This window comes from Lissotriton helveticus, chromosome 2_1 (genome assembly GCF_964261635.1).
Source record: "Lissotriton helveticus chromosome 2_1, aLisHel1.1, whole genome shotgun sequence".
Taxonomy (NCBI): Eukaryota; Metazoa; Chordata; class Amphibia; order Caudata; family Salamandridae; genus Lissotriton; species Lissotriton helveticus.
Window position 1 is genome coordinate 1,869,945,892 of NC_136059.1, and position 25,450 is coordinate 1,869,971,341.

At 44.5% G+C, this 25,450-nt stretch overlaps 1 protein-coding gene across 1 annotated transcript in view; it reads left to right on the forward strand.

Moving 5' to 3' along the window:
* Nucleotides 1-25,450, forward strand: part of LOC144818908 (uncharacterized) — a 322,331-nt gene that overhangs the window by 291,734 nt on the left and 5,147 nt on the right. The window contains exon 8 of the mRNA XM_078676776.1: nt 5,522-5,626. Coding sequence (XP_078532902.1) covers nt 5,522-5,626 — 105 coding nt within the window. The remainder of the gene's footprint in view (nt 1-5,521; nt 5,627-25,450) is intronic.

The window sequence follows — 25,450 nt, forward strand, 5'->3', positions numbered from 1 at the left end:
TGACATCGGGACAATGCAAGGCACAATAAGACAGTGCATTCAACCTTCGTGGAGGTATCTGAAAAAGGTAACATCCCCTGTTTCAACAAGCCTCAAGGGGAGATATCATCCCATTCCCTCCCTAGTGAACAATTGCATAAAGTAGAAAAGAACAGTATCTGTCCCCACATTAAAATCAATTCAATAGTAGCGAAGGTTGCCCAATAGCCAAAAAAAAACATGTATTGCAAACATTGATCAATAAACAAATTAGGAAACGAAAATCAATGTAACTATGAGCAGCGACAGAGGACAACTATACCAATACTTCACTAGTAATAAAGTCCCCACATCTCCTAGAAGAAGAGGAGAAGGGGGATAAAGGACAAGAAGCTACCAGAGAATAGGGAGGGGTAGGAGAGAAGGCGCAATCAACTCAACCCCCATCAATATGGCATCATTAGTTAGATACACACATAGGAAGGAACGTGCGCTCTCTTAAACTCAGTGTGTAATCCAGTACCCTAAACCTCCACAGGGTTGCCTGTAGCTCCAGATTCTGGGAGGCTACTGGGGAACCATACACTTGCAGAACTTCTTTGGTCAAACTGTTCCACATGACCCCCCAGAGTTTCAAATCACATTCTGCATTGTCGTCAGTACGTATTGCACACAGCCGTCTCTCCTCCACCACACTCATTTCGTGTATGTCCATCATCCATTTCTGAACAGTTGGTACACTGTCCTGCAGCCATCAGATAGATTTGCGTAGTGAGCACCGGACCCACAGGAGAAAATCTATATCCCGTCTTGGACCCACGCTTAGGGATCGGAATCATCCCAAGAAGCTTCTACTGGCACACATGTGATCTCCAACAGAACTCATAGGACCCCTCCCCAGAATGCTTGTAGGTTACCACAGTCTCATGTTATATCAAGAAAGGATGTCGGAACCGACCCACACCTAGGGCAAGCAGCAGACTGGGATCTATTAATCCTATTTACTCACTGCGGGATCAGATAGGTGCGATGCAAGTAATAAAACTGGGTACGCTCGAACCGTGTGTTACTAGCCGCCTCCTTAAGAGGAGCAAAACTCTCCTACAGCCGCTCTTGTAAAGTGGGTCAGGCAGGTCATCGGCCCATCTGTCTCAGACCCCTGTCATGTCAGTATGCCGATCTCCCATAAGAGCCTTATAAATACGAGATATTAACCCTCCAGTGGAACCAGGAAGTAACAGTGTTTGCAATGTCTGGGACTCAGCAAGCTTGGCAGGAAAATCTGTCCATATCTCAGGAAACGTTCAGGGCACCTTCTGCAAATTGCAAAAACTGGCACTGTTGTAGGTGAAATAGTTATAGTGCCTCCCACATTGTGAGGAAAGTTCCATTTAGATATAGGCAACCGGCTGTGGTGCAGCCCCCTTGAACCACCGCAACATATCCATCATGAACTGTACAGCCTAAAAATGCTTTTGACCAGTGGAGGGGCAGCATTCTAGCATAGGGAGCCCACATAACACCTGTGTAACAGTGTGCTCTCAGGTCACTGCCACTTGACATACAATAAAGGGGTAGTCGCTAGAGATACCTGCCCCCTGCATGAGGCAGTGCGGGAGATTTGCAGTACTTTAGCACTGGTTAGCATTGGTAAAGTGCACAGAGACCCAATGCCAGCAAAAATGAATTCAACAAAACGTGGAGGGTAGGGCAAACGGTTTGGGGGTGACCCTGCAGAGAAGGATATTTGTAAATGACTTTTAAGGACATACATCAGTTATCCAGCATGAAAAAGAATCAATCCAGATTGAAAAAAATCTCATGCCTGACATGCACTTTTTTTATTTAACCCATAAATTATAGCCAGAGAAGAAGAGAAACCTTTGTGCGTAAGATAATAGATTCTGAGAAGGCATTCTGCACTGTGGCATGGGCCTTTTTGTGAACTACCATTTGAAAGACTGGATTGAGCAGCAGATACATTGAGGTGGTTACAGTTGTGTCTAATGATACTTTAGCTTCAGTGTGAATTCATGAGGATGTATTTCCAAGGACCATGTTTGAAAGAAAGATCAGTTGTTGGTGTCCACTTTTTCCAAAATTGTTCAGTCATTGGTGTAAGAAGTTGGCCTGGCATATGCTGTCCACTATTCTAGTGGGCACCTTGCACCAGGCCAAACGACCCCTTATAGATGGTAGGTTAAAGACAACCTTATATAAAGCTATCCTAGTGGTAGCTGTGGAGAGCAGCCTTCAGGCTAAGTCTTGAAGGAATGTAAAGCAGCTTGTTTTACCAGTCTATAATCTCATGAATGACCAAATGAAAGGAGACCCACACCAGGTATATATATAAAATATATGTATTTATTCTAAACACATCCCTCTAGTCTCTTTATGAGGCTAGAGGCAAAAGTAGATAAAGTAAACTTATTTAGCACACAGTAAATTAGCACAATATATGATTAGCCCTTGGGGCCTCACAAACCATATACTAAGAAAGTGGTATAAGAACCACAACTGACATCGATACATGGCCTAGAGCCTTTGGAACTGCTGGGGCCACCAGGAACCACTCAAGGTAGTGACACAGGGGACCCACGGGGGATGCGTGCAGTGTCTAAACACAGCAGCGAATCACCATTACCTTCTATGGGGAAAGTCGCGGTTAGAAAATTACAGATAAAGGACGCTTAGAAGAGGACTTGGAGCAAACCCCTTTAGAACTAGACAGTTCTAGAGTCATAACCCATGGGAGCACCAGAGTACTCGAGTTTCTTCACCCAGGGAAGCCGGGTGCATAGGTGTCTTTTTGTGTCGGGTTTCGTCGTCATTTTCAATGGCGAGCTGCGGAAAAGTGCTTCAGGTGACCAAGTGGAAAATGTCCAGGTGGATCCAAGGGTGGATCAAAGATCTAGATCTGAAGAACCTGAAAGCAGAGGGGAATGAGTCTGGGTCACTAGCCAGTGACCAGGAAGGCAATGAGAAGATGCCAACCAATGTTTGGTGATTTCAGGTGAAGAAGGTGAAGCTTGACTCTTCAGCCAGGAAGACTAGGAGGTGTCGACAATGACCAGGAGCTGGATTTGAGCTGTCCCAAAAAGGATGGCGAGTGCTGCAGTGTCGGTATCCAGATTGGACCAAACAAGCCTTGGCAACAGCAACTCTTGTAGAAAGCAAAGATTGGTTTCGGTGCTGACCAGCAAGGTCTGAGGGACTCACCCTCGGAGGGGAGTCAGGGCAAGTCTGAAGCAACCAGGAAAGCCCAAGGAACAGAAGAGTTATCTTCATGGGGACCCACCAGTCGACGGACAAGGGATTGCAAAGGAGCCTCAAGCTGAAATGCTAAAAGCGGGCCCACTGAACACTCGTGGAGTGTAGGCCCACAATCTTCAGTACAAATAGTGCTCGGGGCTTGTACTACAAGTAGCCCAACGCACAACTTTGGGAAAGCTCGGAAAGTTAATGCACTTGCAAATGTGCACGGTGTCCAGGGGTTCCGGTTCCACATCACTCGTAAGGGATGCAGGTCTCAGCTTTGCTGGGATCTCGTGTCGGCCTCGGAGAAGTCTGGAACTCTGAGTCCTGAGTCACAAATCCATCGGGATTTGGTGGGAGCCTTGAAAATGCAGACCAGCAAGTTGCTTCTTTGGTGCCTGTTTTAACAGGGGAGTCACTCCTTGACCCCAAGGGAGATTCTTTCGTCTTCTAGTCAAAATAGAATGTCGAAGTTCCAGGATATATGTTGCAACGTTCCGTCCAGGTATAATCTAAAGTCCTAAGGACTGGGTTCCTAAACTTACACTAAGTTTAGGGGTTGGACTTACTCTAGGGTCCCACCTATGGAAGGATCCAGGGTGGCGGTAGTTACACCCCTTTCCCTTTGTCCAGTTTTGTGCCAGAGCAGGGGCTGAGAGGTGCCCCTGCAACCGTTTTGAACTGTGGTATGCACAGGGACACCAAGTGTGCCCCCAGCACTGTCTGAAAAAGCATTCTATGAATGCACCCACCCAGCCCCAATACACTAAAGCCTGGCTGGGAGGTGGCCACACCTCTCTGTGACAGCAAACCTATTGTCCAGGCCTCCCCTGCCGGAGTTTCATCCAGCAGTAGGAGGTCAGACTTGTGTGTGTGGCTGCAGCATCCATTTTGCGATGCTGAGGCTCTTTTAAACTATTACCGGTTAAGTAAGTATGCACATGTCTTCTCCCTCTATAAGGGTGGAATTCTACCCCCGCCGCCAGGACTGGCGGGGGGGTAGGATTCCAAAGTGTTTGACACCAAACACGACATGTTTCCATGCAGCCATTCCAAAGTTAGCATTTACCGCTAGGTTATAATCAACTTAAGAGTATACGGTCTGGCTGCATCACAGAACAGCTACAGCAACAGCAAGTGATTCCGAAAGCTCCTGAGGGGTCCTGCTCATGCATGGGCACCCTGTCACACAAAACCAAGCACTCTGCCTTCAGGATTGATAAGGCCTGCCATAGGAATGACTTATAGATGTATATGTGCCAGTGATTTAAGGTAGATATAGGTAACCTATATCTTAGTAAGGGGTGCATGCACCGCCTTACCCAGGCTGCAGTAGCAGACCTGTGGTGCCATTTTGGAAGGGATCCCTGGGGTGGCATATTACATGCTTCAGCACCTGGTAGGCCTCTGGGGTACCTATTTCCTTAGCACCTGAGGTACCATATACTAGGGACTCACAAGGGTAACCCAGTAACCAATCTGGAGTAAGTACATGCAATCAATTTAGAGAGGAAGCAGCTAGGCTGGGGTCCTGGTTAGCAGGGCCCCAGCCAGACTAAAGTCGAAAAACAGTGAGGAAACACCAGCAAAAAGTGGGGGTAAGCATAGTTAGCAGATCCTACTCTCCTACAATTGGATCGAACTTCTAGCCTGGCTTTACAATGGCCACTCTATTTCATGTATTCAAGCACAATCGTTGGTTGATAAAGGGAAAAGGGTATGCAAATCACACATTCATGCAGTCATTCTGCCCCTGTTTTGATGCATGGCAGAATCGCAGGATGGCCTGCTGCGCTGGAGTGTGTCAAACATGTGTAAATGAGGCCCTGTATTCATTATTCATAAACAATGTGATGATATGCCTGTACTAAAATATCAATTATCCACATACCCTTCACAGGCAGGAGCTTTTCTTTGCAGTAAAGGTTACCTGGGAGTGGAGTGTGACTCTAGGACTGGTGGGGAGGTGCTCCCAACTGACTGAGAGTCAACATATACACACTTGTGTGATTTTTGTTTTTTACAAGAGGATAATTATTTGTGTAATATCTTGCCTCTCTTCTCTGTTTTTATAATATGTAAGAATTGTGCCAAAAACACATTTTAAGGTATGTAAAATTTCTACAAACAAGACAAATATCTAAAGAAAAGTAGGTTGTTAAATAAACATTTTCTTGCTTGTTTTTAAGAATCTTCCACACACATCTTGCTTCTTGAAATCTTCAGTGTTTGCAGTGCTTTTGTCTAGGTCTATCTTTTATGTCAACTTTGACTTCTTTTCATGCAGCAGAAGGGGCGACCCTCAAAGAAAATCTTTCCACTGTTGGGACAACACATCCTCCTGCTGAAGTGAAGCACAAAATAAAAATTCCATTCATAAAGAATCATGGAGGTGAGCACTTTGGTTTATGCTACGACTGACCCAAATGAGCAGCACATGCAAGTGCCAATTGTTTGGAAAACAGATGCTTCCTAGATATATTATTGCACTTAACTTGGGGTCTTCAAATGATTAGACATTAGCCTGCCAACTACGTCTACCTCTAGGGCAATATTGCTTTCATGAATATTTAGGGGCCAATTACAATCTCTTTCGGAAAGCCTCCAACCTTATGTCGGAGGATTTCCAACTGAGATTGTCGGTTTCAATTCCGACAGCCTCATTACAATCAGGGCCGGACTGGGAACCAAAACTGGCCCTGGCAAACTGCTCGGCTGGCACCCCCTGGGGTGAGGGGGGCGCAGCTGAGCAGTTTGCAAGGGCTGGTTTTGGCAGATTTTGTTACAGGAGGTCGATATTGCCGACCCCGGTAACAAAAACGGCCCCCCAGGGGTCCTAAACCAGCCCTCAACCTAGCGGCCCACCGGGGAAACGCCCGGTGTCCACTACAGCCTGTCCGACCCTGATTACAATGAAGGCTGCTGCTTTTAAAACTGGCTGGACATTCCACTGGCTTTCCGTCTGCCAGTCAGAACCAGCACGTAATCCATATGGGAGGCGTTTTACACCACCCGGATCGTGATGTCAGTTTACCGCAGGGTTTCAATGCTGGGCTGTCTGACATGGAAACTCTATTGGAAAGCGACTCTGGGGGACCCTAGCAGGGCCCCCTTCAGCCAGCATCCTCCAGTTAGGGGCGGAGGGGATACCCCTGTTCATTTCTGCACCGCGTCGTAGGCACAGTGAGGTGCCTGCACGCAGTGGAGGGATGAACACAAATTCCCTTTTTTATATGGGAGCTTGTGCTGCGGCCAGATTCCAACCACAGCACAAGCTTCCATACAGAAAAGGAAGTTGGTCGGAGCCATATCCGCGACGTCTGTCTGACATCGTAATAAGCCCCTTAGTTTTTCAAATCACAACTGTATAAGTGACCCCTTATATGTACACTTGTTCCATTTTCCCACTCATCTATTCCCCACTTGGAAAATTGCACCTGACAGATGCCAAGTACTGCCCCAGAATCATGCTCTGTGTCTCCGCCAAGGCTTGTCTCACTTGAACCGGAACATGAAGCATAATATGTTCTAAGTAAACTCACAAGCCATTTTAAGGCAATTATGATTTAACTTCTTTGGCTATAAAATAATATGAATATTAATGAATGCATGTATTGTACTTCATGCAGCATGCATGGTGCCAGAGTTACTAGTATTTGAGGCGAATGAGATGTGGAGGTTGACTATAGTCAAGGACGCTGGAGAATTTGTAAGACAGAAGTCCTTGACAGAGCGGTTTCAGATCTCTTGTACATCGTAAAATCTGATTCCCTGAAAAACGAGGCATTTTATAGAGGGGACTCGTCTGTAGTGAGCCACCTTCAAAGCACTTGTACTCAGCAAGAGACATCATGTTCTTGGAAGCAGTCATGAGGGAACTTGTCAGTTTTTTCATTGTAGCATTGTGGAGACTCCTTTGTAGGGAGCAGATGTCAAATCAAAACCACCCAAGCTCCTAGAGAGGAATCAGAAGTTGCAGGCAATAAGCACAATGATCCCTCGAAGGGGGAATATGTGATACATATGCCGGGGGTTCACTGCATCTGCAAGACAAAAGATGTCTTCTCCTACTGTAATGTAATATATCAGAATTCCCAACTGGCCCCCCAGACTGGAGCTCACCTGAAATGCTTAGACATTTGCTATCAAGATGGCAGAAGAGAAGGATCAAGGAAAGTCCAAATGATATGTTCTAGTGTGTATAGGCAGAGGAAAACAAGCTGTTGCACAAGGATGGGAAAGATCATAGCCTTGCCATGTCCACTGTCTTCCCCCCTTTTGTGTTTCTGTTCTGTACGGATGTATGATGGTACAACGCGTACCGTTACAACGCGTCCCTTTACGACGCAGTTTTAACAACGCAAGTCGTTACAACGACTTGCGTTGCGGGGGCGCTGATAGTGAATAGTTTAATTTACTATTCCAACACCAGTCCCCGTGGATAGTAGGGAAGGTGTTGGATGGTAAATTAAACTATCCCCTATCCTAGAGCGCCCTCCAGCGAAAGTCGTTGTAACGACTTTCGTTGTTAAAACTGCATCGTAACGGTACCGCGTTGTAGCGGTTCCGTTGTAAAGGATGTTTCCCGTTCTGTACCATCAAAAGTATTGACTAATTCGGAGAAACATCAGGTTAAATGAATTCACTTTATATATAAAGAGGCGTTTTGCTCTGCCCTAAGCTAGCAGAGCACATCACGAAGAGGCCCAAGATGTACCTCTTTTTTCAGGGTATACAGCCATGAGGATGACAGGGAAGGGCGAGGACAAAGTGCAGCCTGCCAAAATAAGCCTCTGGATGCCAATGTCATCCCAGGAAAATATCTGTGAATCCCTCTATACGTCAAGGCGAAGGTCTTTCTGCAGATGTGTATGGATGTAATTTACAAACGTGAAAGTGTCTTACACAATTCAGTTGTAATTTGAACCTTTTTAGCCTTTAACACAATAAATCTCTGACTGTTTCCAAGCTGGGAATGGGTAGTACAATAGTGTGAATATCCACAAACAAGTTGGTTTGCACCTGTTCTCGAGCTTTCCCAGAAATTCCCACGCTGGAATGACACCTTGGTGTCCTTGTCAGAAGAAGATTTACTCTCATCAAAAAGTGGGCGTGACTAAATTTTTTTGCAAGTGTAAAGCGACGTCTTGTGGATGATAAGCTTGGCTTTATATCTATAATAATAGCCATTTCACGTGTAACCTTATAATACACGTGCAAATGGCTTTGTGAATCTGTAAAAAGTATTGCGAGCACCACGGTGCATATGTGTAATGTCTCGGTGAATATGTTTAATGTGCAACCTTATGTTTATTGTACACAGTTAATAGTCCCCTCTACTTGCAAGTGCAGAGCAGGTGAGGTGTAGGTTCAGTGGGGTCCCATTGTGCCTAATGGCTTCTGAGCTCTCCACCCAAGCACTGACAGTGAAGACCTACAGTCTCTTTAAGATGCTCTGCATTCACTTGACAGCTTGGCTGAGCTCAGCTCTTGAAGACTTTAGGGATGAAAATGCAGCAGCAGTTGTTTGCCACTACCATTATTAATGAACCAGCATTGAAGCATTGAAGTAAAAAGTTGCAGAAATGCTGCCCATCCCTCCCAAAGATGGGAGCCGCATAACCCAAATAAGTCCAACAAAGCGCACTCTCTCCTGCCTTCTCCCGCTCTTGTCTCTCCATTTCCCTCTCTCGCTGCCTGTCTCTCTTACTTCTGTTATCTCTGTGGCACTCTTCCTCCATCCCCTCTCCATCTCTCTCTTATGCCTTCTCTATGTCTAATTTCTACATCCTGATTTGTGGTGTTAAATTGACATTAAGTTGCCTGAACTTCACATTCGTTCCGAGGATAGCGGTCACCTGGTGAGACATTATTCACCAATTTCCCCTCGTCTGAGAACCCACAGTACTCTTTTCGCGGTCTCAACACAAATTAACTTCCCTAGAAAGCCTACGTTTGTCTCCATCATTCATCGCTTCTAAGTACACTGCTGGTTGACTGAAAGTGATGCCTTGAAATTAGCCATACAATGGAACCCAATTGGGGGCCACAGGACAAACAGGATATTAGTCCTCACAGCCGTGGGGTCTGGGGCCGTTCGCCTGTGGTGTCCGGGAGCCTGTCCTTCTATGCCTCCAATGTCTGGGCCAAGTACAACCTTTTAGGCTCCTGACTCTCAGTGGTAGTGATGGAGAGCAGTCACAGGCTTCCCAAAACTCAACAATCACCCAGCGTTGCAATGACCAATAGCGGGACCCAGTGCTCACCTTTGATGAAAAGAAAATATGTAAATGCACTCAAAACCAAATATTATAATCTCACATATGCAGGTATACATTTCCACGGGTGCAGGGCTACTGTAAACAGGGATTAAGGTCCAGTGCTGGCAGGTGGAAGACAAGTTTTAAGCACATGCAGTGCTACCCCTCTCATTCAGATTGGGTGTCCTCGGTCTTATTTATTTATTTTTATTTATAAAGCGCACCATTCATCCCGGAGGATATCAAGGCGCTAGTAGCAACTGTCATGGTGAGGTAGCTGACAGTAGGACTTATTGTTTTGGAACAGGTAGCTGAAAGTTGGACTGTAGGAGTTATTGTTTAGGGAATAGGTATGTTTTTAGTTTTTACCGGAGGAGCAAGAAGTTAGAGGTGAGTCGTAGGTCGAGCGGGAGTTCATTCCATTTCCTGGCTGCCAAGTGTGAGAATGAACGTCCGCCGGCTCTCGCCTTCCTGCTGCGCTTAGTTCTAGCCAGAGCTGAGTGAAGTGAGCGAAGACTCCTGGAAAGGACGTAAAACTCAATTTTCTCTTGGAGTATTAAAGGGCCTGTTCGGTATAGGGCTTTGTGGGCATGGCTCAGCAGCTTGAACACTGCTCTTTGCCTCATGGGTAGCCAGTGCAAGGCCCTCAGGTATGAGGGAGCTGAGCTTAGCCTGCCTTTGTTGCAGACAAGTTTGGCGGCAGCATTCTGAAGAACCTGTAGTCGTGAGAACAAGAGATCGTTCATACCCATGAATAGTGCGGTCCCTAGTCCATTTGACTGACCAGCAACGCTTGTGTGACAGACCTTCTACAGTCGAGTGGTATCCAGGGGAACAGCCTGCCCAGGAGTTCAAGGGTTGCAAATCCCTTTCCATAGAGGGCCCGTACAAGGTCCTTCATGGACAGGGTGTCGTCGAAAATGATACCCAAATTTTTGGCGCAGTGCTTTGGAGTTGGAGCGATGCCGAGTGTGAGTGGCCACCATGTGGGATTCCATACTAGTTTGGCGCATCCAAAGAGTAGAATCTCGCATTTCCCTGCATTCAGCTTTAGGTAATGCTCATGCATCCATTGTGCCATCTCCATAAGACAGTTGTGTAACTTTGATTTGGTGACTTCAGGTTTTTCATCCAGGGTCACCATCAACTGTGTGTCATCAGCATAGGAGCAAATACCATTGCCCCACTTCCTGATAATTGTGGCCAGTGAGGAGACGTAGGCATTAAACAGGGTGGGACTAAGAGATGCTCCCTGCGGGACACCACAGGTGATGGAGTTCAATTTGGACTGATGTTGGCCGAGGTGAACCGATTGTGTTCGATTGCTTAGAAATGAGCTGATCCAGTTCAGTGCATTTGAGTGAATTCCTTTTTCGTAGAGGGTTTCTAGCAGACTATTGTGAGAGGCCGTGTCGAACGCTGCCAACAGGTCCAACAGTATCAATGCAACTGCCCCTCCTTGGTCCGTGCAGGATCTGATGTTGTCTGATACTGCCAGCAGAGTGGCTTCTGTGCTGTTTTTTTTCCTGAATCCAGTCTGTGTTGAATCCAGCAGGCTATTAGTTTCTAGGTAATCGGATAGTTGTTTGTTCATCAGTTTCTCAAAGACTTTGGAAAGATAGGGGAGTTGTGATATAGGGCGGTAGTTTTCGGGATTGAGGACATCGGAGCCCGCTTTCTTTAATAGAGGGATTACTGAGGCATGTTTCCATTTATCGGGGAAGGTGGCAGTTTTGAGAGAGTTATTAAAGAGTTGAGTGATGTATGGGGATAGTACAGGGGCAATCTGGGCAAAGATAAAATGAGGACATGGGTCAAGTTGGGATCCTGATTTTGTTTCACTCATGGTTTTTAGGATCTCATTTTCGTGAAGGGGGTGAAATTGCATATGGTAGAAGTGGCGTCAGGGTGGGGGGTCGAGGGGGCCCTGAACCCTGTGTCAGTTTGGGTGGAAGTGTTGAAGGAGGAGTACATTTTCTTTATTTTGTCTGAGAAGAAGTCACTTATCCTTTCGCATGCTTCAACTGAGGGAGGTAGGACTTGAGACATACTGGCCGGTTTACTAAGTTCTCTGAGTATTTTATATAATTCTTTAGCAGAGTTGCAGTTCTCGTTGATTCGGTGGGCATAGTAGGATTTCTTAGCATTTTTTATGGCGAGATTGTAAGTTTTGATTTTTAATTTGTACCTAAATTTGTCCGAATCATTTTTTGAAAATCTCCATAGGTGTTCGAGGTTTTGGCATTTCCTCTTAAGTGTTTTGAGTTGGGGGGTGTACCATTTTTCGGTATGTGGTCTTTGACGTTGCTAATGTTTCTGTATCGGTGCTAGTTTATCCAGTGTTGCACAGATCTCTGAGTCAAGGTTGGTGATACCTGCACCAACTGGGAGATTTTTATGGTGTCTACATTAGAGCAAGTTAAGTGGGCTTGAAATGATGATTCAGTGACAAGCCTCCATGCTCGATTCGATGTCTGATGGGCGTTGCGGGGTTTACTTGGTTTTGAGGGAAGGCCCAATGTAAATGCTATGAGCGAATGGTCTGTCCAGAGTAGGGGTAGGGTCTCATGGATGCAAGTGGCTTCGATGTTGGAAAAGTGAAAATCAAGTGTGTGGCTGGCTGTGTGGGTGGGTCCCTTGGACCACTGTTTGAGTTGGAGTATTTGCAGGTCACTCTCCAATTGGGAGACGACTGGGCTTTCTTACAGTCTCAGGGCCTGATTACAAGTATGCCGGTCCATAAGATTGCCATACTTGCAGTGATGGTCTGACCACCATCACAATGTGGGCCCGCCTGCAGAATTACAAGTGTGGCAGTTGGACTGCCACAAGACTGCCGGCTCCACCGGGATCAAGGATACTGCTGGGCCAGTGGTCTGAAACCAGCACGAATATGCTGGCAGTGCTGCTGCTGGCATTCTGGCATATTCTGAGTTGCTTTTCACCGTCCTTTTCATGGCGGTGAGCCCGCCATGAAAATCGTAGCAGAGAGTCAACTAAGGGGATCCCAAGAGGTCCCCCCGCTGAATTTGGGCCTGGAGGTGCATGTGGGGTGCATGTTGTGCCCCCTTGTAATTGCACCCCAGTTCCTGCTCGGTGTGGCATGCATGCCACATCTTGCATCAACGTACTGCAGGCATTGTCACGGCACTGGGCTGCATGTTAGGCTCTCCTATGAATGGGTTTTATACTCAGACTATTTTTGCACAGCTAAAAAATCTCTATTATTCTACCCTTAAGCCTTTCTACCCTTACAATTTACAAAACGAAATTAAACAGACTCGTTCCTGGTTCTCCTCAGATCACATTAACTCAGCCATTAACTCAACTAAGCAAGTGTTCAACATAATGGAAGGGTTTCCAACCCCCGTTTGCTGCACACCCACAATCTCTTCGTGTAGCACTCTCTGCAAAGCTTTCTCAGGTTTTTCATCAACAATAAATACTCTCATCCAAGCTCCTCCGTAATCTACTTCAATGAAAGCGACACTTCCTATAGTACCTGTATAGTATGCTAGTCCATGTGTTCAGATAATAATGTAGCCAAGGCAGACGTAGCTGAGATAAGTAGTTGGTTTATTACATCCATAAGTAAGATAACAGGAAGCAGAGATCTGGAATTAAGTAGCCCCACCAGGAGCAGCCTACTAGCTTCTCAGCCCATCTCCCAACTGACAACACTCACACCAGTCACCCAAGCATTCCATCTATGTCAATCACACTAACATTCTACCCGGAACAATCACAATGGCTGAGTAGCTACATACAGAGGAGTAAAGGAACATATGTACACACCTGAGGATATTACATTATCCTCTTCCTCTCGAAATGAAAAAGAAAAGAGAAAATAACAATGAAGAGAGAAAACTATACACAGTAAATATACAATAGTAGCAAGAAGTCCGTAAACCGAGGGATGAAGGTGAGACCACATCGCGAGAGGGAAAACAGACAAACAAGGAAGGAAAGAAGGAAGAAAGGGATAGAAAACACTAATGCCATCCTCCTCCTTTAATGGTGAACAAGGAAAAGGTAAAGGGTGAAGGAAGAAATCACAAACAACAAGTGAGCATGACCTAACGTGAAGAGAAGGTCCACACAAAACGAGACTGTGACAAAGGGAAAAGAAACCCTCCACGCCACCCCTCATGTGAGGCACTGTGTACATATGGGGTTGACCCATAATAAAATAAGTTTAAGTGTAGGTGTAACATGGGACAAAAACCCATGAACACAAGCAGTATGAAAAGGTGCAGCATAATGGGGCGGACGCACACATAATGTCAAGGTGAAGCACAGGGTGACTTACACACACAAGACAACGTAAAAGTACAAGGTGATGCGCGGGGCAACTTACACACACAAGACAAAGTGAGCAGCAGGACGACTACACACACGAGAACGTGATGCACAGGGCTACTTACACACGACAATGAAAAGTGAGGCACAGGGCGGATTACACACTGGACACAAGAGAAAATGCAGCGCAGGGCGACTTACACACAAGTGACGTACATGAAGTGTTCAACAAACATAAAAAGGGGATTATCACCCCATAACCCAAGAATGAAGGTTAACAGCAACGAAGCACGGTGAAATGACCTTGAAATTGGGCTGACACCCATCTCAAACATGACAAGGGAAAAAAACCCTTGACACAATCTGTGAAAGAGGGGACATGGGACTTAAACCCACTCCCATCCCTTAAACAGGGATATATGAACTGTAATGAAATAATGCATGAAACACATCACTGTAGTACAGTTGTGAGGGTGAGAGAACCCAGTTGTGTTATTCAGCATAAACATAACATGACTTTAGAATACAAAGCATTTTCTGAATGTGCACAAACACAACCATTTTAAATGTACAGTAAAAGTAAACAGCAAGCTAATCGTAAGAAGTGATAAAGGTGTGCCAGTCACCGAGATGATAGACAGGCGTGAGACAGTTTGTGACGTACCACCAGAATGTACTTTGCAGACAAAACAGTGCCCACTGAGGACCAGAGAACAAAAAGTCTTGAAACAAACAAAATGCTTGGCAGTAGATCAAAGTACTTGGCAGCAGACATCATGCCCACCAAAGATGAAAATGATCCGGGGCACATAGGCAACAAAAAGAAACTCACCGTAAAGAATGTATGCAAAGTTCAGCGACTGGAAGAGAAGGACTTGCTAACCAAACGTTGAAGCTGAAGAGAGGCAATAGAGACATAATCCTGTGTCGATCGACTTGAAGGAAGAAGACACTACTCAAGCGTTGGAGCAGATCAGGGGTAGAACAGCAAACCCCATGTTGAAAAGGAAATCCTTACATCCCGACGCTGCTAATGACGAACCATCCCTTAAACAAAACCTTATTTGTTGAACAATGGTTGGCAGGTTACAGGAGGGAACGGTCAGCAGACGATAATAGGCAAGTTAAAATCCCTGGATCCGCCAATTCCAAGATGGCGGGACACACAGTAGACGTACGCCGAGTGGCTCATGGCACGCTCATGCTGCAGAACGTCATGGGCAGCATAGAAGATCTTGGCACGTCATGAGAGGTACTGGAGCGGGTCCACGAGACACCATTGACACGGTAAGGTGCGCAAGCCGTCTGTGAATTTGAAGGCACAGTACAACTGTCATCCTTAACAGCCCTCGTGGTAGAGTCTACAACATGCATTTTCAGAGGGATAAAATCTTCACATTGGTGACAGTGTACACAGCGATTTTGTAATTCAGACCAGCCTTAGCACTTTGAAAACGCCAGAAGGTAAAATAGACACAAATAAAGTTCACACCAGTGCAGCACCAGTACGATGGTGCGCTAAGAAAAACAATGTCACGCATCCAAATACAAAGGTAGTAGAATACTGACTAGAGTGTTGAACTTGCATACAAAGTCTTAAGTAAAACAGAAGTACTTCGTACTGGGGCAAAAGCAAAGTCAGTCACTGAATACCTTGGCTCTGGATGCCCTGTAGACGTTTGCAGTGGCATGTAGGCACTAGCTGAGACAAAATCTTCTTCTGCTTAACACAGGCAGCTTTGCTGATGAAGCACCAGGTGATGTAGACGCAAAGAAGACAACACAGCACGCCTGAGCTGGGGCTGTCCGGTGTAGTGGACACTGGTGGGGCTACATTGCGTGCTATTAGAGGTTCCTTTTCCTTGAGTTTCTAGTTGCTTGTTCCACATTCGTTACTGGATAGTCCCAACTCCTGTTAGATGGCACGTTGAGTGCAGGTATGTCTCTCAAGATCGTAGCCAAAAATGTGTAGTGTGCTAGTCCATGTTTTCAGATAATAATGTAGCCGAGGCAGGTGTCGCTGAGATAAGTAGTAGGTTTATTATATCCATAAGTAAGATAACAGGAAGCAGAGATCTGGAACAAGCAGCCCACCCAGGAGCAGCCTACTAGCTGCTCAGCCCATCTCCCAGCTGACAACACTCAGACCAGGCACCCAAGCATTCCATCCTAGTCAATCACACTAACATTCTACCTGAAACACTCATACTGGCTGAACAGCTAGATACAGAGGAGTAAAGGAACATATGTACAAAACCGAGGATATTACAACCTGTTTCTACTTCTTCCATCACTCCCTCTATGTTTATTGATTTCACCTGATTCTAGTTACAAGTTACTAAGGGAACTGTTCTGTTGGTTAAATCAGAGCCTTCCCCTGGATGTATGTCTAGCTCAGTTCGTGCACCAGCTGCAGACATGCTTTACCCTATTATAAAACTTTTTAATCAGCCTTTCAGATGTGCCTCTGTTTCTAATGACTAAAAACCAACACTTGGCTTGCTGAAAAAACACTTGCTGCCCTGCAGTTTTTTTGTAGACATTGGAATATGTTCCTGATCCCCCTTGTAATTAAAATGTCCAAAAAGGAAGAGAACCATCAATTCTCTTCCCTTCTCAGTAAGGGTTCCACTGCACGCACAGCTCTGAGGGTTTTCTGGTCTCTATCCTTGATTGGTCACAAATTGTCACAGATGAGGGTGGCGTTGCTACAAAATGTTCGGCTGCCATGGCAGGCTGTTCAAAAAGATTCGATATTGACTTGTCCAATACGACAGACGTCTTCATTGTACGTTTTGTTCAAATTACTGGTGGTCTGCTATCCTGGAACCTTCACCTACTCCTGTTGTACTGTTCATAACCTTGGCCTTGTTTGTGACAAGCCTGTAACTTGCCCCAGATTAACGAGATCTTCAAAAAAATGTATTTGCACCTGAGAATACTTAGAAAAACTGTACCATTACTTTCCTTCTCTCATTGGTTTACATTGATCTAGATAGTCACAGGCAAATACCTGGACTACAGTAGCATGCTGTATCTTGATATTCCAGCTTATTTGGCCAATCGACTACAGCTGGTTCGGAATGCAGTGGCACACCTATTGATTGGTCTTTCTTAGTGCTCATCGGATTCTGATCATCTTGGCGTCCCTGCCCCTATTCCCCTCGGGTCTTTCTTGTTAGGCTTGCTGAGTTAAATGACCTGGGTCCTTCACAAGTACTTGCAGGTAGTATAAATTTAACTATGTTTGCAGCACACAACTATTTCCCCGAACCCCGGTTTCTGAGCCCCATAATCCCCTTTTACAACAAAATAGGCAACAAGTAAAAGGTTATCATATCAACCAGTTGGCCCTATTGAGTTTGACGTCAAGGTCCTATGTAATGTCATTTTGAAGGACATGCTGTCTTGGATCAACACATGTCAGGGTGGGTTTCTTGCTGAGATCCTAACTACAAACCAGGTCTTCATTCCCCATTACCTCCTACAGAAATGAAACAGACTGAAGCATTTGGCTGTGCATGTGCCCTTTTAGGTCTCGCCTGAGACAGCGCATGCTGTCTCTTCGAGACATTTAGTAAGTGGCTTTTAAAATTGCCACCAAAGGCTTTTGGTGGCCTAAAGCTTGCGTGCACGTGAGCGTGCACATGCGCAGCCGCCATCTGCCTTTCTGTCATGACTCATTAAGCCTTCCAGCGCATGAATCATGCTCCTCCACCCCCTTGCTGTCTGCTCTCACTACCCCCTCCGTTCTCCCTCCTCCCTTCTCCCCTCCCTCCTCGTTAGCTTGTCATTCTTAACTTCGGAAGCATCTGATGTGAATTCTTCAAGGAGCAATTCACTCCCGACTAAGACAATGCCGCCTCAGACAGTAGACATTTTCTGGTGCTTGTTCCTCTTTTCATTGGTTCCATGGACCCAGCTCATGTTACTGTTTGCTTACGTTGCACGCTTTATGCCCACCTTATCTTTTAGTATTGTATGCTCCAGCCAGACTTCGGTGTCAGAGCATGCTTTAACCCTTTACACAGAGCACAAAGCCATCGAGAGCGATCAGCAAATGACGCCAACACACAGTCCCTTGTGGGAACATAGACTGTGAGAGTAACACTGCAACTTGAGTTTCACCGACTACCTCTTGTTTTTAAATTGGAATTGCCAGATGATGTCCAAATATTTGAGAAGCCCCCAAAGCTTCGTAATTGTAGCCTTTGTTTGGAAATCCTGGGCAGGACGGGTTTGAGCAGCGTCCTCTGGCATATGAATGTGTAACCACCTCTTCCCAGTTACCCTTTACCCCTCCCTTGTGAGAAGTTTCAAGGTATCGATTGCTAAAGGAGGCAGTTGCTGTTTTGCCATCAGTTTAATCCCTTGCAGTGTAACATTGCTTGTGAAATAGTAACATTTCACAGACTGCCTTCCGAGTGCATACGCTTGAATGGAGCCCCCCGCCACCATTCTGGTTTTCAAACAAGTACCCGGAGGTAACACTCGATGTTTTGCACATTGACCCTTTAATATTGCAACGTTCTAGCAACTTCAGAATGATGGTGATCTGTAGGAATACGGCACTGCATAAAGGATGTAGGGAATATTGGCTGTGATTTGCCTTTTTTAATGCCTTTTCACTTGCCTACTTTTATTGGTGCGAAACGCACTGGTATCAGCATGCTGCACAGAGGATGGATGCATTCTTTAAGTTGCAGAACTTTTGCTGTTTCGTACACACACTCACCTAGCACTATTTTCATGCACAACAAGCATTGGCATAGCCAATAGGTCTCGCCTTTGGGACCTTATACGTGTTTAACCATGCAACAGTTAATGTTGTTGCACTAAGGATATTGTGCTGCATAACTAAATTCTTATAAGGTCCCAAAAGCGAGACCTATTGGCTATGCCAATGCTTGTTTAAATTTCTCTCCAACCTTCTTCCAGGTCGACAAAGCAAGACCAAGGGGTGTGGGTGAGTTAAAGAGGTTGGGAATATATGAACTTTTCCTGTAAATTATTCGTGCCCTGTATACTAATACTTCGACCCAGGTGAAATTAAATTAGAAGGGCACATTTCAAGACTTCAAATGGAGAAAAACTGCTTTTTGTTTCCCACTTTATTTTCATACTGCATAGACAAAATTTCTGAAGTACTGAAGGCCTCTTCGGGTATCCCAAGAATAGGAACATGTCTATGCAGATGATTCAATAATTCTACTGCATACACTAAAAACACTTAGACCCCCAAATGGTGACTGTTAAACCATATCATATGAGTAAGACTAAATGTAATATTATAATGTTTGGGAGGAGCAAGTGAAGAAGGAAACTCAACAGCTTTACCTTGGGAGAAGAGCTTTTGGCAGGACAAAGTTTGAAAATCTACGATATTCATAATAAAATAAAAAGTACAAAGTTAGGGTGTGGGTAAGGTCCTGTTCCTGGAAGGCACTGGAATGGGGCCTGAAGTCCTGAGATATTTCTTACTGTTGCATTTGGCCTAACAATCTAATAATAAAAGAAGACTGGTCAAAATGTTAGTGTGAAATAGTATTTGCGAAAGAATGGCATAGCCGACGACAAATTATGGCTGTTGGCAGATTTAGGTTCCTAGTCAGGCAGACAGCAGCCAGGTTCCAGGAGAGGCTAGGAAATGCAAAGGAGTTCTGCCTGCTTCCCATGATTTCATGAATACTTTTGGAGAGTAGTCATTACTTTTTCCCAAGAAATTGTTATCATGGGCTTCTGAGTCCCTCACATATTTTAGAAAACCTATACTTTTATGTACTTTGCACTTCTGACTGTTAAACAACTGAATATTGCGAACCAGGCTGTATCTTAAAATGTTTCCGTACTACAGAATGGTTTACAGATTATGCGTTGGCTGGTTCCTAGTCTGCTTCCAACTGACAGAGAATTGACCTCATATCCACCCTGTTTGCATATCCAAAGATAACTTGTATCTCCATAGATGGCAGCCACAGGCTACTTTAAATATTTTCATAACGTTGGAGACATACGTTGAATCTCAGTGTAGTGACACATAGCTGTATTCATTATGCATTTGTATTTTTATTTAAATGAGAGCTTTGGAAATGTTAAAATCAACAGATAAAAGGCAAAAATCTACCTATGGTATTCTAGCTCCTGTTTGTTTCTTTATCTTCTTTAATGGGTGCTGCTTATTCATTTATACTTTCCGCTCACGCTGTTAACAAATGAAGCGGGTACATCAGTGGCCCCGTGCACCCACCACGAAGTGCAGTAGACGGCCGAGTCTGCAAATTCCTTGCATAGTATGTCAGTCCCAGTCAGTGAAATGTGCAGCATCATTTGAATGCAGTTTTCTTTTAGCTGGAACGCTGTAGGACAAAGGATACTAGGGTAAAATGCTCTGCCTTTAGGCCGAGGCTGAGGGGGCAACTCCAACACCCCAGAACATCTTCCCAGCCATAAGGATACACATGAGGGCCCTCATCTAATCAGCCTTGCTGTACAGTGCATGCAGGAGTACAGCTGCCATAGCTGCCTTCCCACAAAAGCAACTTCTTTGAATATAAGCTGAAATCACAAAAGCCTGGGCCTCAGATGGATGCACAGGCAAACACCACATGACCTCATTTAGCAGGGCCACAGAGCCACAGAACTCTTCTAAGTCATAATTTCCAGTATTATTGCAAACTAGTGTGCAAAATAGTGTTACTAACTAATATGTGTTGGTATACATTTCTAGCATTCTTTACATGAGCATCTACAGTTTTTTTGTTTAAAATTACAGTGTGGATGTGAAGCTACAAAATGGACCTGTAAGCTCTATCACCCCTTCCCCACCCAAAACACCCATCGTGATCCCTTAGTATAGTTACTGGGAATGGAGGGCAAAAAACTAGCAAATGTGTCTGAATGTTCTTGGAATTCCTATGTATGCAGGTCGTTGAACACTCTAGTTTTCAATGGTGTGTTTTCCTGAAATTGGTCCAAGGAAGTATATGCAGTTCGCATGCTACTAACATCCACTTGATGGGTAGAGCTAACAAGAAGTGATGGATGGGGACATAACCACGCCAGTGGGTGAGGGTAGCTTGAGGTGTGTGGAGGATCTAGCCTGATTAGTATGTATTGAGTGAGCATCAGCTCCTCAGGGATGCTGACATGTACTGATGAGGACACTCAAAAGTTGGGTAGAATTTCACGTGCATCACATGGTAAAAAAGGGCCAAATGTAGATTGCATGTTTAGGGAGGGAAAGAGATAAAGGAGGAAGTCAACAGAGCACACTCAGGGGAAGTGGGGCTGGAAGGAAGGACATGCAGAAGGGTGAAAGGGGTTTTGTCAAGTCAATAAATAGTCTGTGCATCATACTGCAAAAAGAGCATTACAATCAAACTGCATACAGAGGCCATCAATTTAGATTTTGCATTTTAATTTCTAGCCTAAATAAAATGTCTTCTAATTCCAGCAGGTTAGAAGCTTTCACAATGAAAATATAAACCTGGTCATTTGAGAACAAATGCCAACCACAAGCACACAGTTGCAGCTATGTAATCGAGTAATAAAAAATAACGATTGCTCCTCAAAGTAGAGAACAATGAAAACACTAAGAAAATAAGATGTTGCTGCATGCAGCTATCAAATAAATAAAATGTTGTTCACCTGTTCCACTGTACAAAAAAACTGTATGCCACTACCTGTCAGCAAAGCCACCCCAATAGGAAAATAAACGACGTAACATTCACACTCAAAGTGGAAAAATGAAATATTGCCACCTGTGCCCATATGGTTCGCTAACAGAATATCAATGTCAAAAATATTAAGTGCACAAAATATCAAGATGAAAATATTGAGAAAGAAAGGGCAAATAAGTAAGTATAGATTTACTATTCTTAACTCCACATCTGCCTTCCTTGAAATATAGTCATTGTTAATGTACTTATATGTGAAGTACGATGTAGTAAAACTTTGATTACACATAGAAACTTACTTTCACATTAATTCGGTCCTCAATATTTTGGAGATAATATTTGGCCACTCGATTTTTTATTCTCAATATTTTGCCCAACCACCCACATACATCAGGCATGGTGGTGCAACATGTACAGCAAACCCATCTACTAGTTGCTTCTTACAGGACCCAATTCCAAATCATGCAGAGTGGTATCGCCAAAGGTGAAATCCCCACACTCACTTTTGAGTTTAACTGGGTGCACTGGTACAATCAAATGGTTTTCTGTGCCATTTTTCTAGTTGCTGAAAGCATGTGGGAAACATGCACGGAAAAGACTCTGAATCAGGGTATCACAAAGAAGCAGCCAGTACAGGTAAGAGTGGCGGGGCAGAGGGGCAGGGTGGGGTGGGAGTCGAAAGACAACAAATTAAAATAACATTAAAAAAAGGAAACCACTAACCTTGCGCTCGCCGCATCGCGGAGTCAGCGATGCAGTGAGTTTAAGGTAAGTGGTTTTCTTTTATTTAATGTTTTTTAACTCATCGTCGTCTGTCAACAAAGCGACCTCCCACCCCCCCCCCCCCATCCCACCGTGCTGCACCGCCCACTCCTGGAATCACTTGGGGTAGTGGACCTGGTAATTCTTTGTCCCTCATGATAACTGCTATTCTGGGCCCAGAAACTCATGATGGACAGTAACTGGGAAGGCGATACCAACTGGATTCCTTACATGCGAGCTCATCTAACTACTGTCAGTCTTGTAGATGGAGCATCCAAATGGTTCAAACCAACCCTTTCTTCGCCATATTACTTTGCACGGGCCCGGATTACAATCTTGGTTGCCATCATCAATCACATGTCCTGCTGTGAAACCCCAACATTTACCTGTCCATCTCCACAGACAGTGCGAATTCCCAGTCCTGCTACCTTCCATGAGATGCCCCCCCCTCAAATAACACATTTTCAAGCTCAAAGAATGTATTCATCTTCAATACCCATTACATTCAATACCATGAGCACAGTGTGCCTTATTATTACCCAAAACACATTAAACTTATAAATGTACTGTAATATAGCCTCATAGCCCGCCGTAGAGGGCTATACCGGCTATTAAAGGCCCTCTCCAGCGTTAAAGGCCCGAGCCGAAGGCAAGGCCTTTAACAAGGGAGAGGAACTTTATTAGCTGGTATAGCCCAGCTACGAAGGGCTATAAGGCTATTAGAACATTCTGCCACTACAGGGCAGATTGTTCTAACAAAAAAGAACAAAGCATTATGGGAGCGTGAGGGAATTGGAATCCCCTCAGGCTCCCTGAAGCCTTTAGAAACATTGGAATGTTGGAGCTCCAAGCTTATATCAGCCATTATAAGCCTGGAGCACTTCTTTGTTTTCAATGGAGCTCCCACCATTCCAATGTTCTAATTCGTATTAGGATTTGTGTTGCTGTCAACTGCTAAATTATTTTGAACTGTTTGATGACACCTCAGAACAGAGGAGCTACTGGAGACTATTAATAAATAAATAAGCACATATAGGAAAGACAGGTTGACTAAATTCCTTGATGGGAAAACAGGTTTTGGTGCTTTATGTGGACATAGAACGTGGTTTAAAAGCAAAGACTAGCTTCCATCTTCTATTGTTCCTTCTCAGGGCCGGAAAATGCAGAGACTCTGCTTGCTTTAGTGGTAGAGGCATGAGAAGCAGTGGAAGTAAGGGAGGTAAACGGACACACGCATTTTGTTCAGAAACCTGCACAGGAGTATGCATCTTTTCCTCACTTTGACTAATAGTAGCTGGCCAAGGAAGGTGGAGTTTTAGTTAGAAAGGGAGAGGGCGGAGAAAACCCATAGCATGCTTTCCAGACTTACATCTGTATGAAGTACTTCCAACTGCCCAAAACTATCCACTATATCCACTGAATGAAACTTAGTGTATGTTGGCCATAGCTCTCCTAAGCCTCCAAAAGAAATAATATGTGTTGTACCCTTTTTGGAGAAAAGGAGAGCAAGCATTTGTCGGTCACCCCTCTCTCTCATGAGTTATGCTTTATTAGATAGGAGTGTTAGGAGTCAAACAAAGCCTGTTAGAGGATCTCTTATCTGCCGGGGGGCATTATAGGTGGAGCCACACGCTGATTCCCAGTTAACACACAATAGTTGGTATTTTACAATGTTTGGTTATTTATTATGCATAATTTATCTACAAATCACATGTAGCTGAATAGTAATACTAATAAATGTTTCAGCAGTCATAACTAAAATTAGGACAAATCCTAAAAAAGCCCCAAATATATATTTCATCAAACATACCTAGTCTATTAGTCTATAACACACCTAATAATTTGCTTAAGAATTTTACAGATTATATAGATCCATAACTAGGCTTTGCTATGCCAAATCATGTCAGAATCCCTGCATACCATATGCTGCAGCTGGACTTGCAGTCAGAAATTGGTCCCTCAGCATGTCCCTTCATCCTGTGTGTGTTGCCACTTCCTGATTCTATCAGATTTTTATCCCTTTGTCTCCAGTGATTCCAACTGGAGAATAGAGGACGCTCTTCTGTACAACTTTTATATTGCTGCTTTGGAGCACAGGCAATGTCCCTTTAGCAGAAAGGCATGTAAGGCAAACAAATGTAACTATTTCCTACCAAGTCAGATCTGTATAAGACAAGAAGGCTTTGCAACTGTAATCACTAAATTCAGCTCTACAGCTGTCAGAGGAGAATGTTTCCAGTTTCTCTGTTTTGTTAACATGACTAATGACAAAGTGCAGTGCTGAATCAAATATGGCTATCAAGCACGCATTACCATTCAACCAGTTAAGTTGGCTGACTTTCTAGGCCCTAAGCATGTCACACACACAAAGGAATTAGTTCATTCATGCTAGCGCACAATAAGGCCTGGTTTTAGGTACAATACAACACTTCACCTCCAGCACAACGGCTCACTTCCAGGCCCACATGTGCATAATCAGCTAAAGGCCAGACCTCCCCACATCACTCAACAAAAGTTAACTTTAGTGATATTTTCCTAGGTTGTTGGTGATCTAGACTAAGACTAGGAGCTAAGTTTGTAGTCAGGTAAGGTTACCCCGTAGGCCAAGGTTAACTAAGGTTTTCTGTTGGCACAAAGCAAAACAAAGTGAAGCAAAATGGTATTTACTATCTTATGCAGGTCGAAAGGTATTTTGTACTTGAAAGGAGCTCTTTTCTCATTTCAAAAACTGCTTTACACTGCTTTGTGTCAAGAGGGTCTTCCTGGGGCACATCAATCCACCCATACCTGGGTTTTGGTGCTAAGCCTAATCTACTAAATTAGCTAGATTGGGCCTTGCATCAGAAGCTTGAAGCAGGCATAGACTTGGGGGAAATGTGTTCCATCCTCAGATAAAGATGCGTTACATGATGTGCTGTAGTGCACAGCACACATAGACAGCCTGCAATCCTTCTGTGTTTCTCCAGGCATAAGAATTTGTACCAGAAGGCTAGGCTTCCAGTGCAAATCTTATGCTTGACAGCATACACTCACCTCTGCATCATTGTAGTAAGCTGGGCATTATGCAGGGCAACCTTGTTTGAGCACTAGCTCAGAGGATGACAGCAACAGCAGGCCAGTCTTAGTAGATATCTAGGCAGTATTCATGAGTCCCTAATTGAATAAGTGTGCCTGCTAATTTGCGAAAGAAGGTGCACAGCAAGAAATGAGCTGATCTGT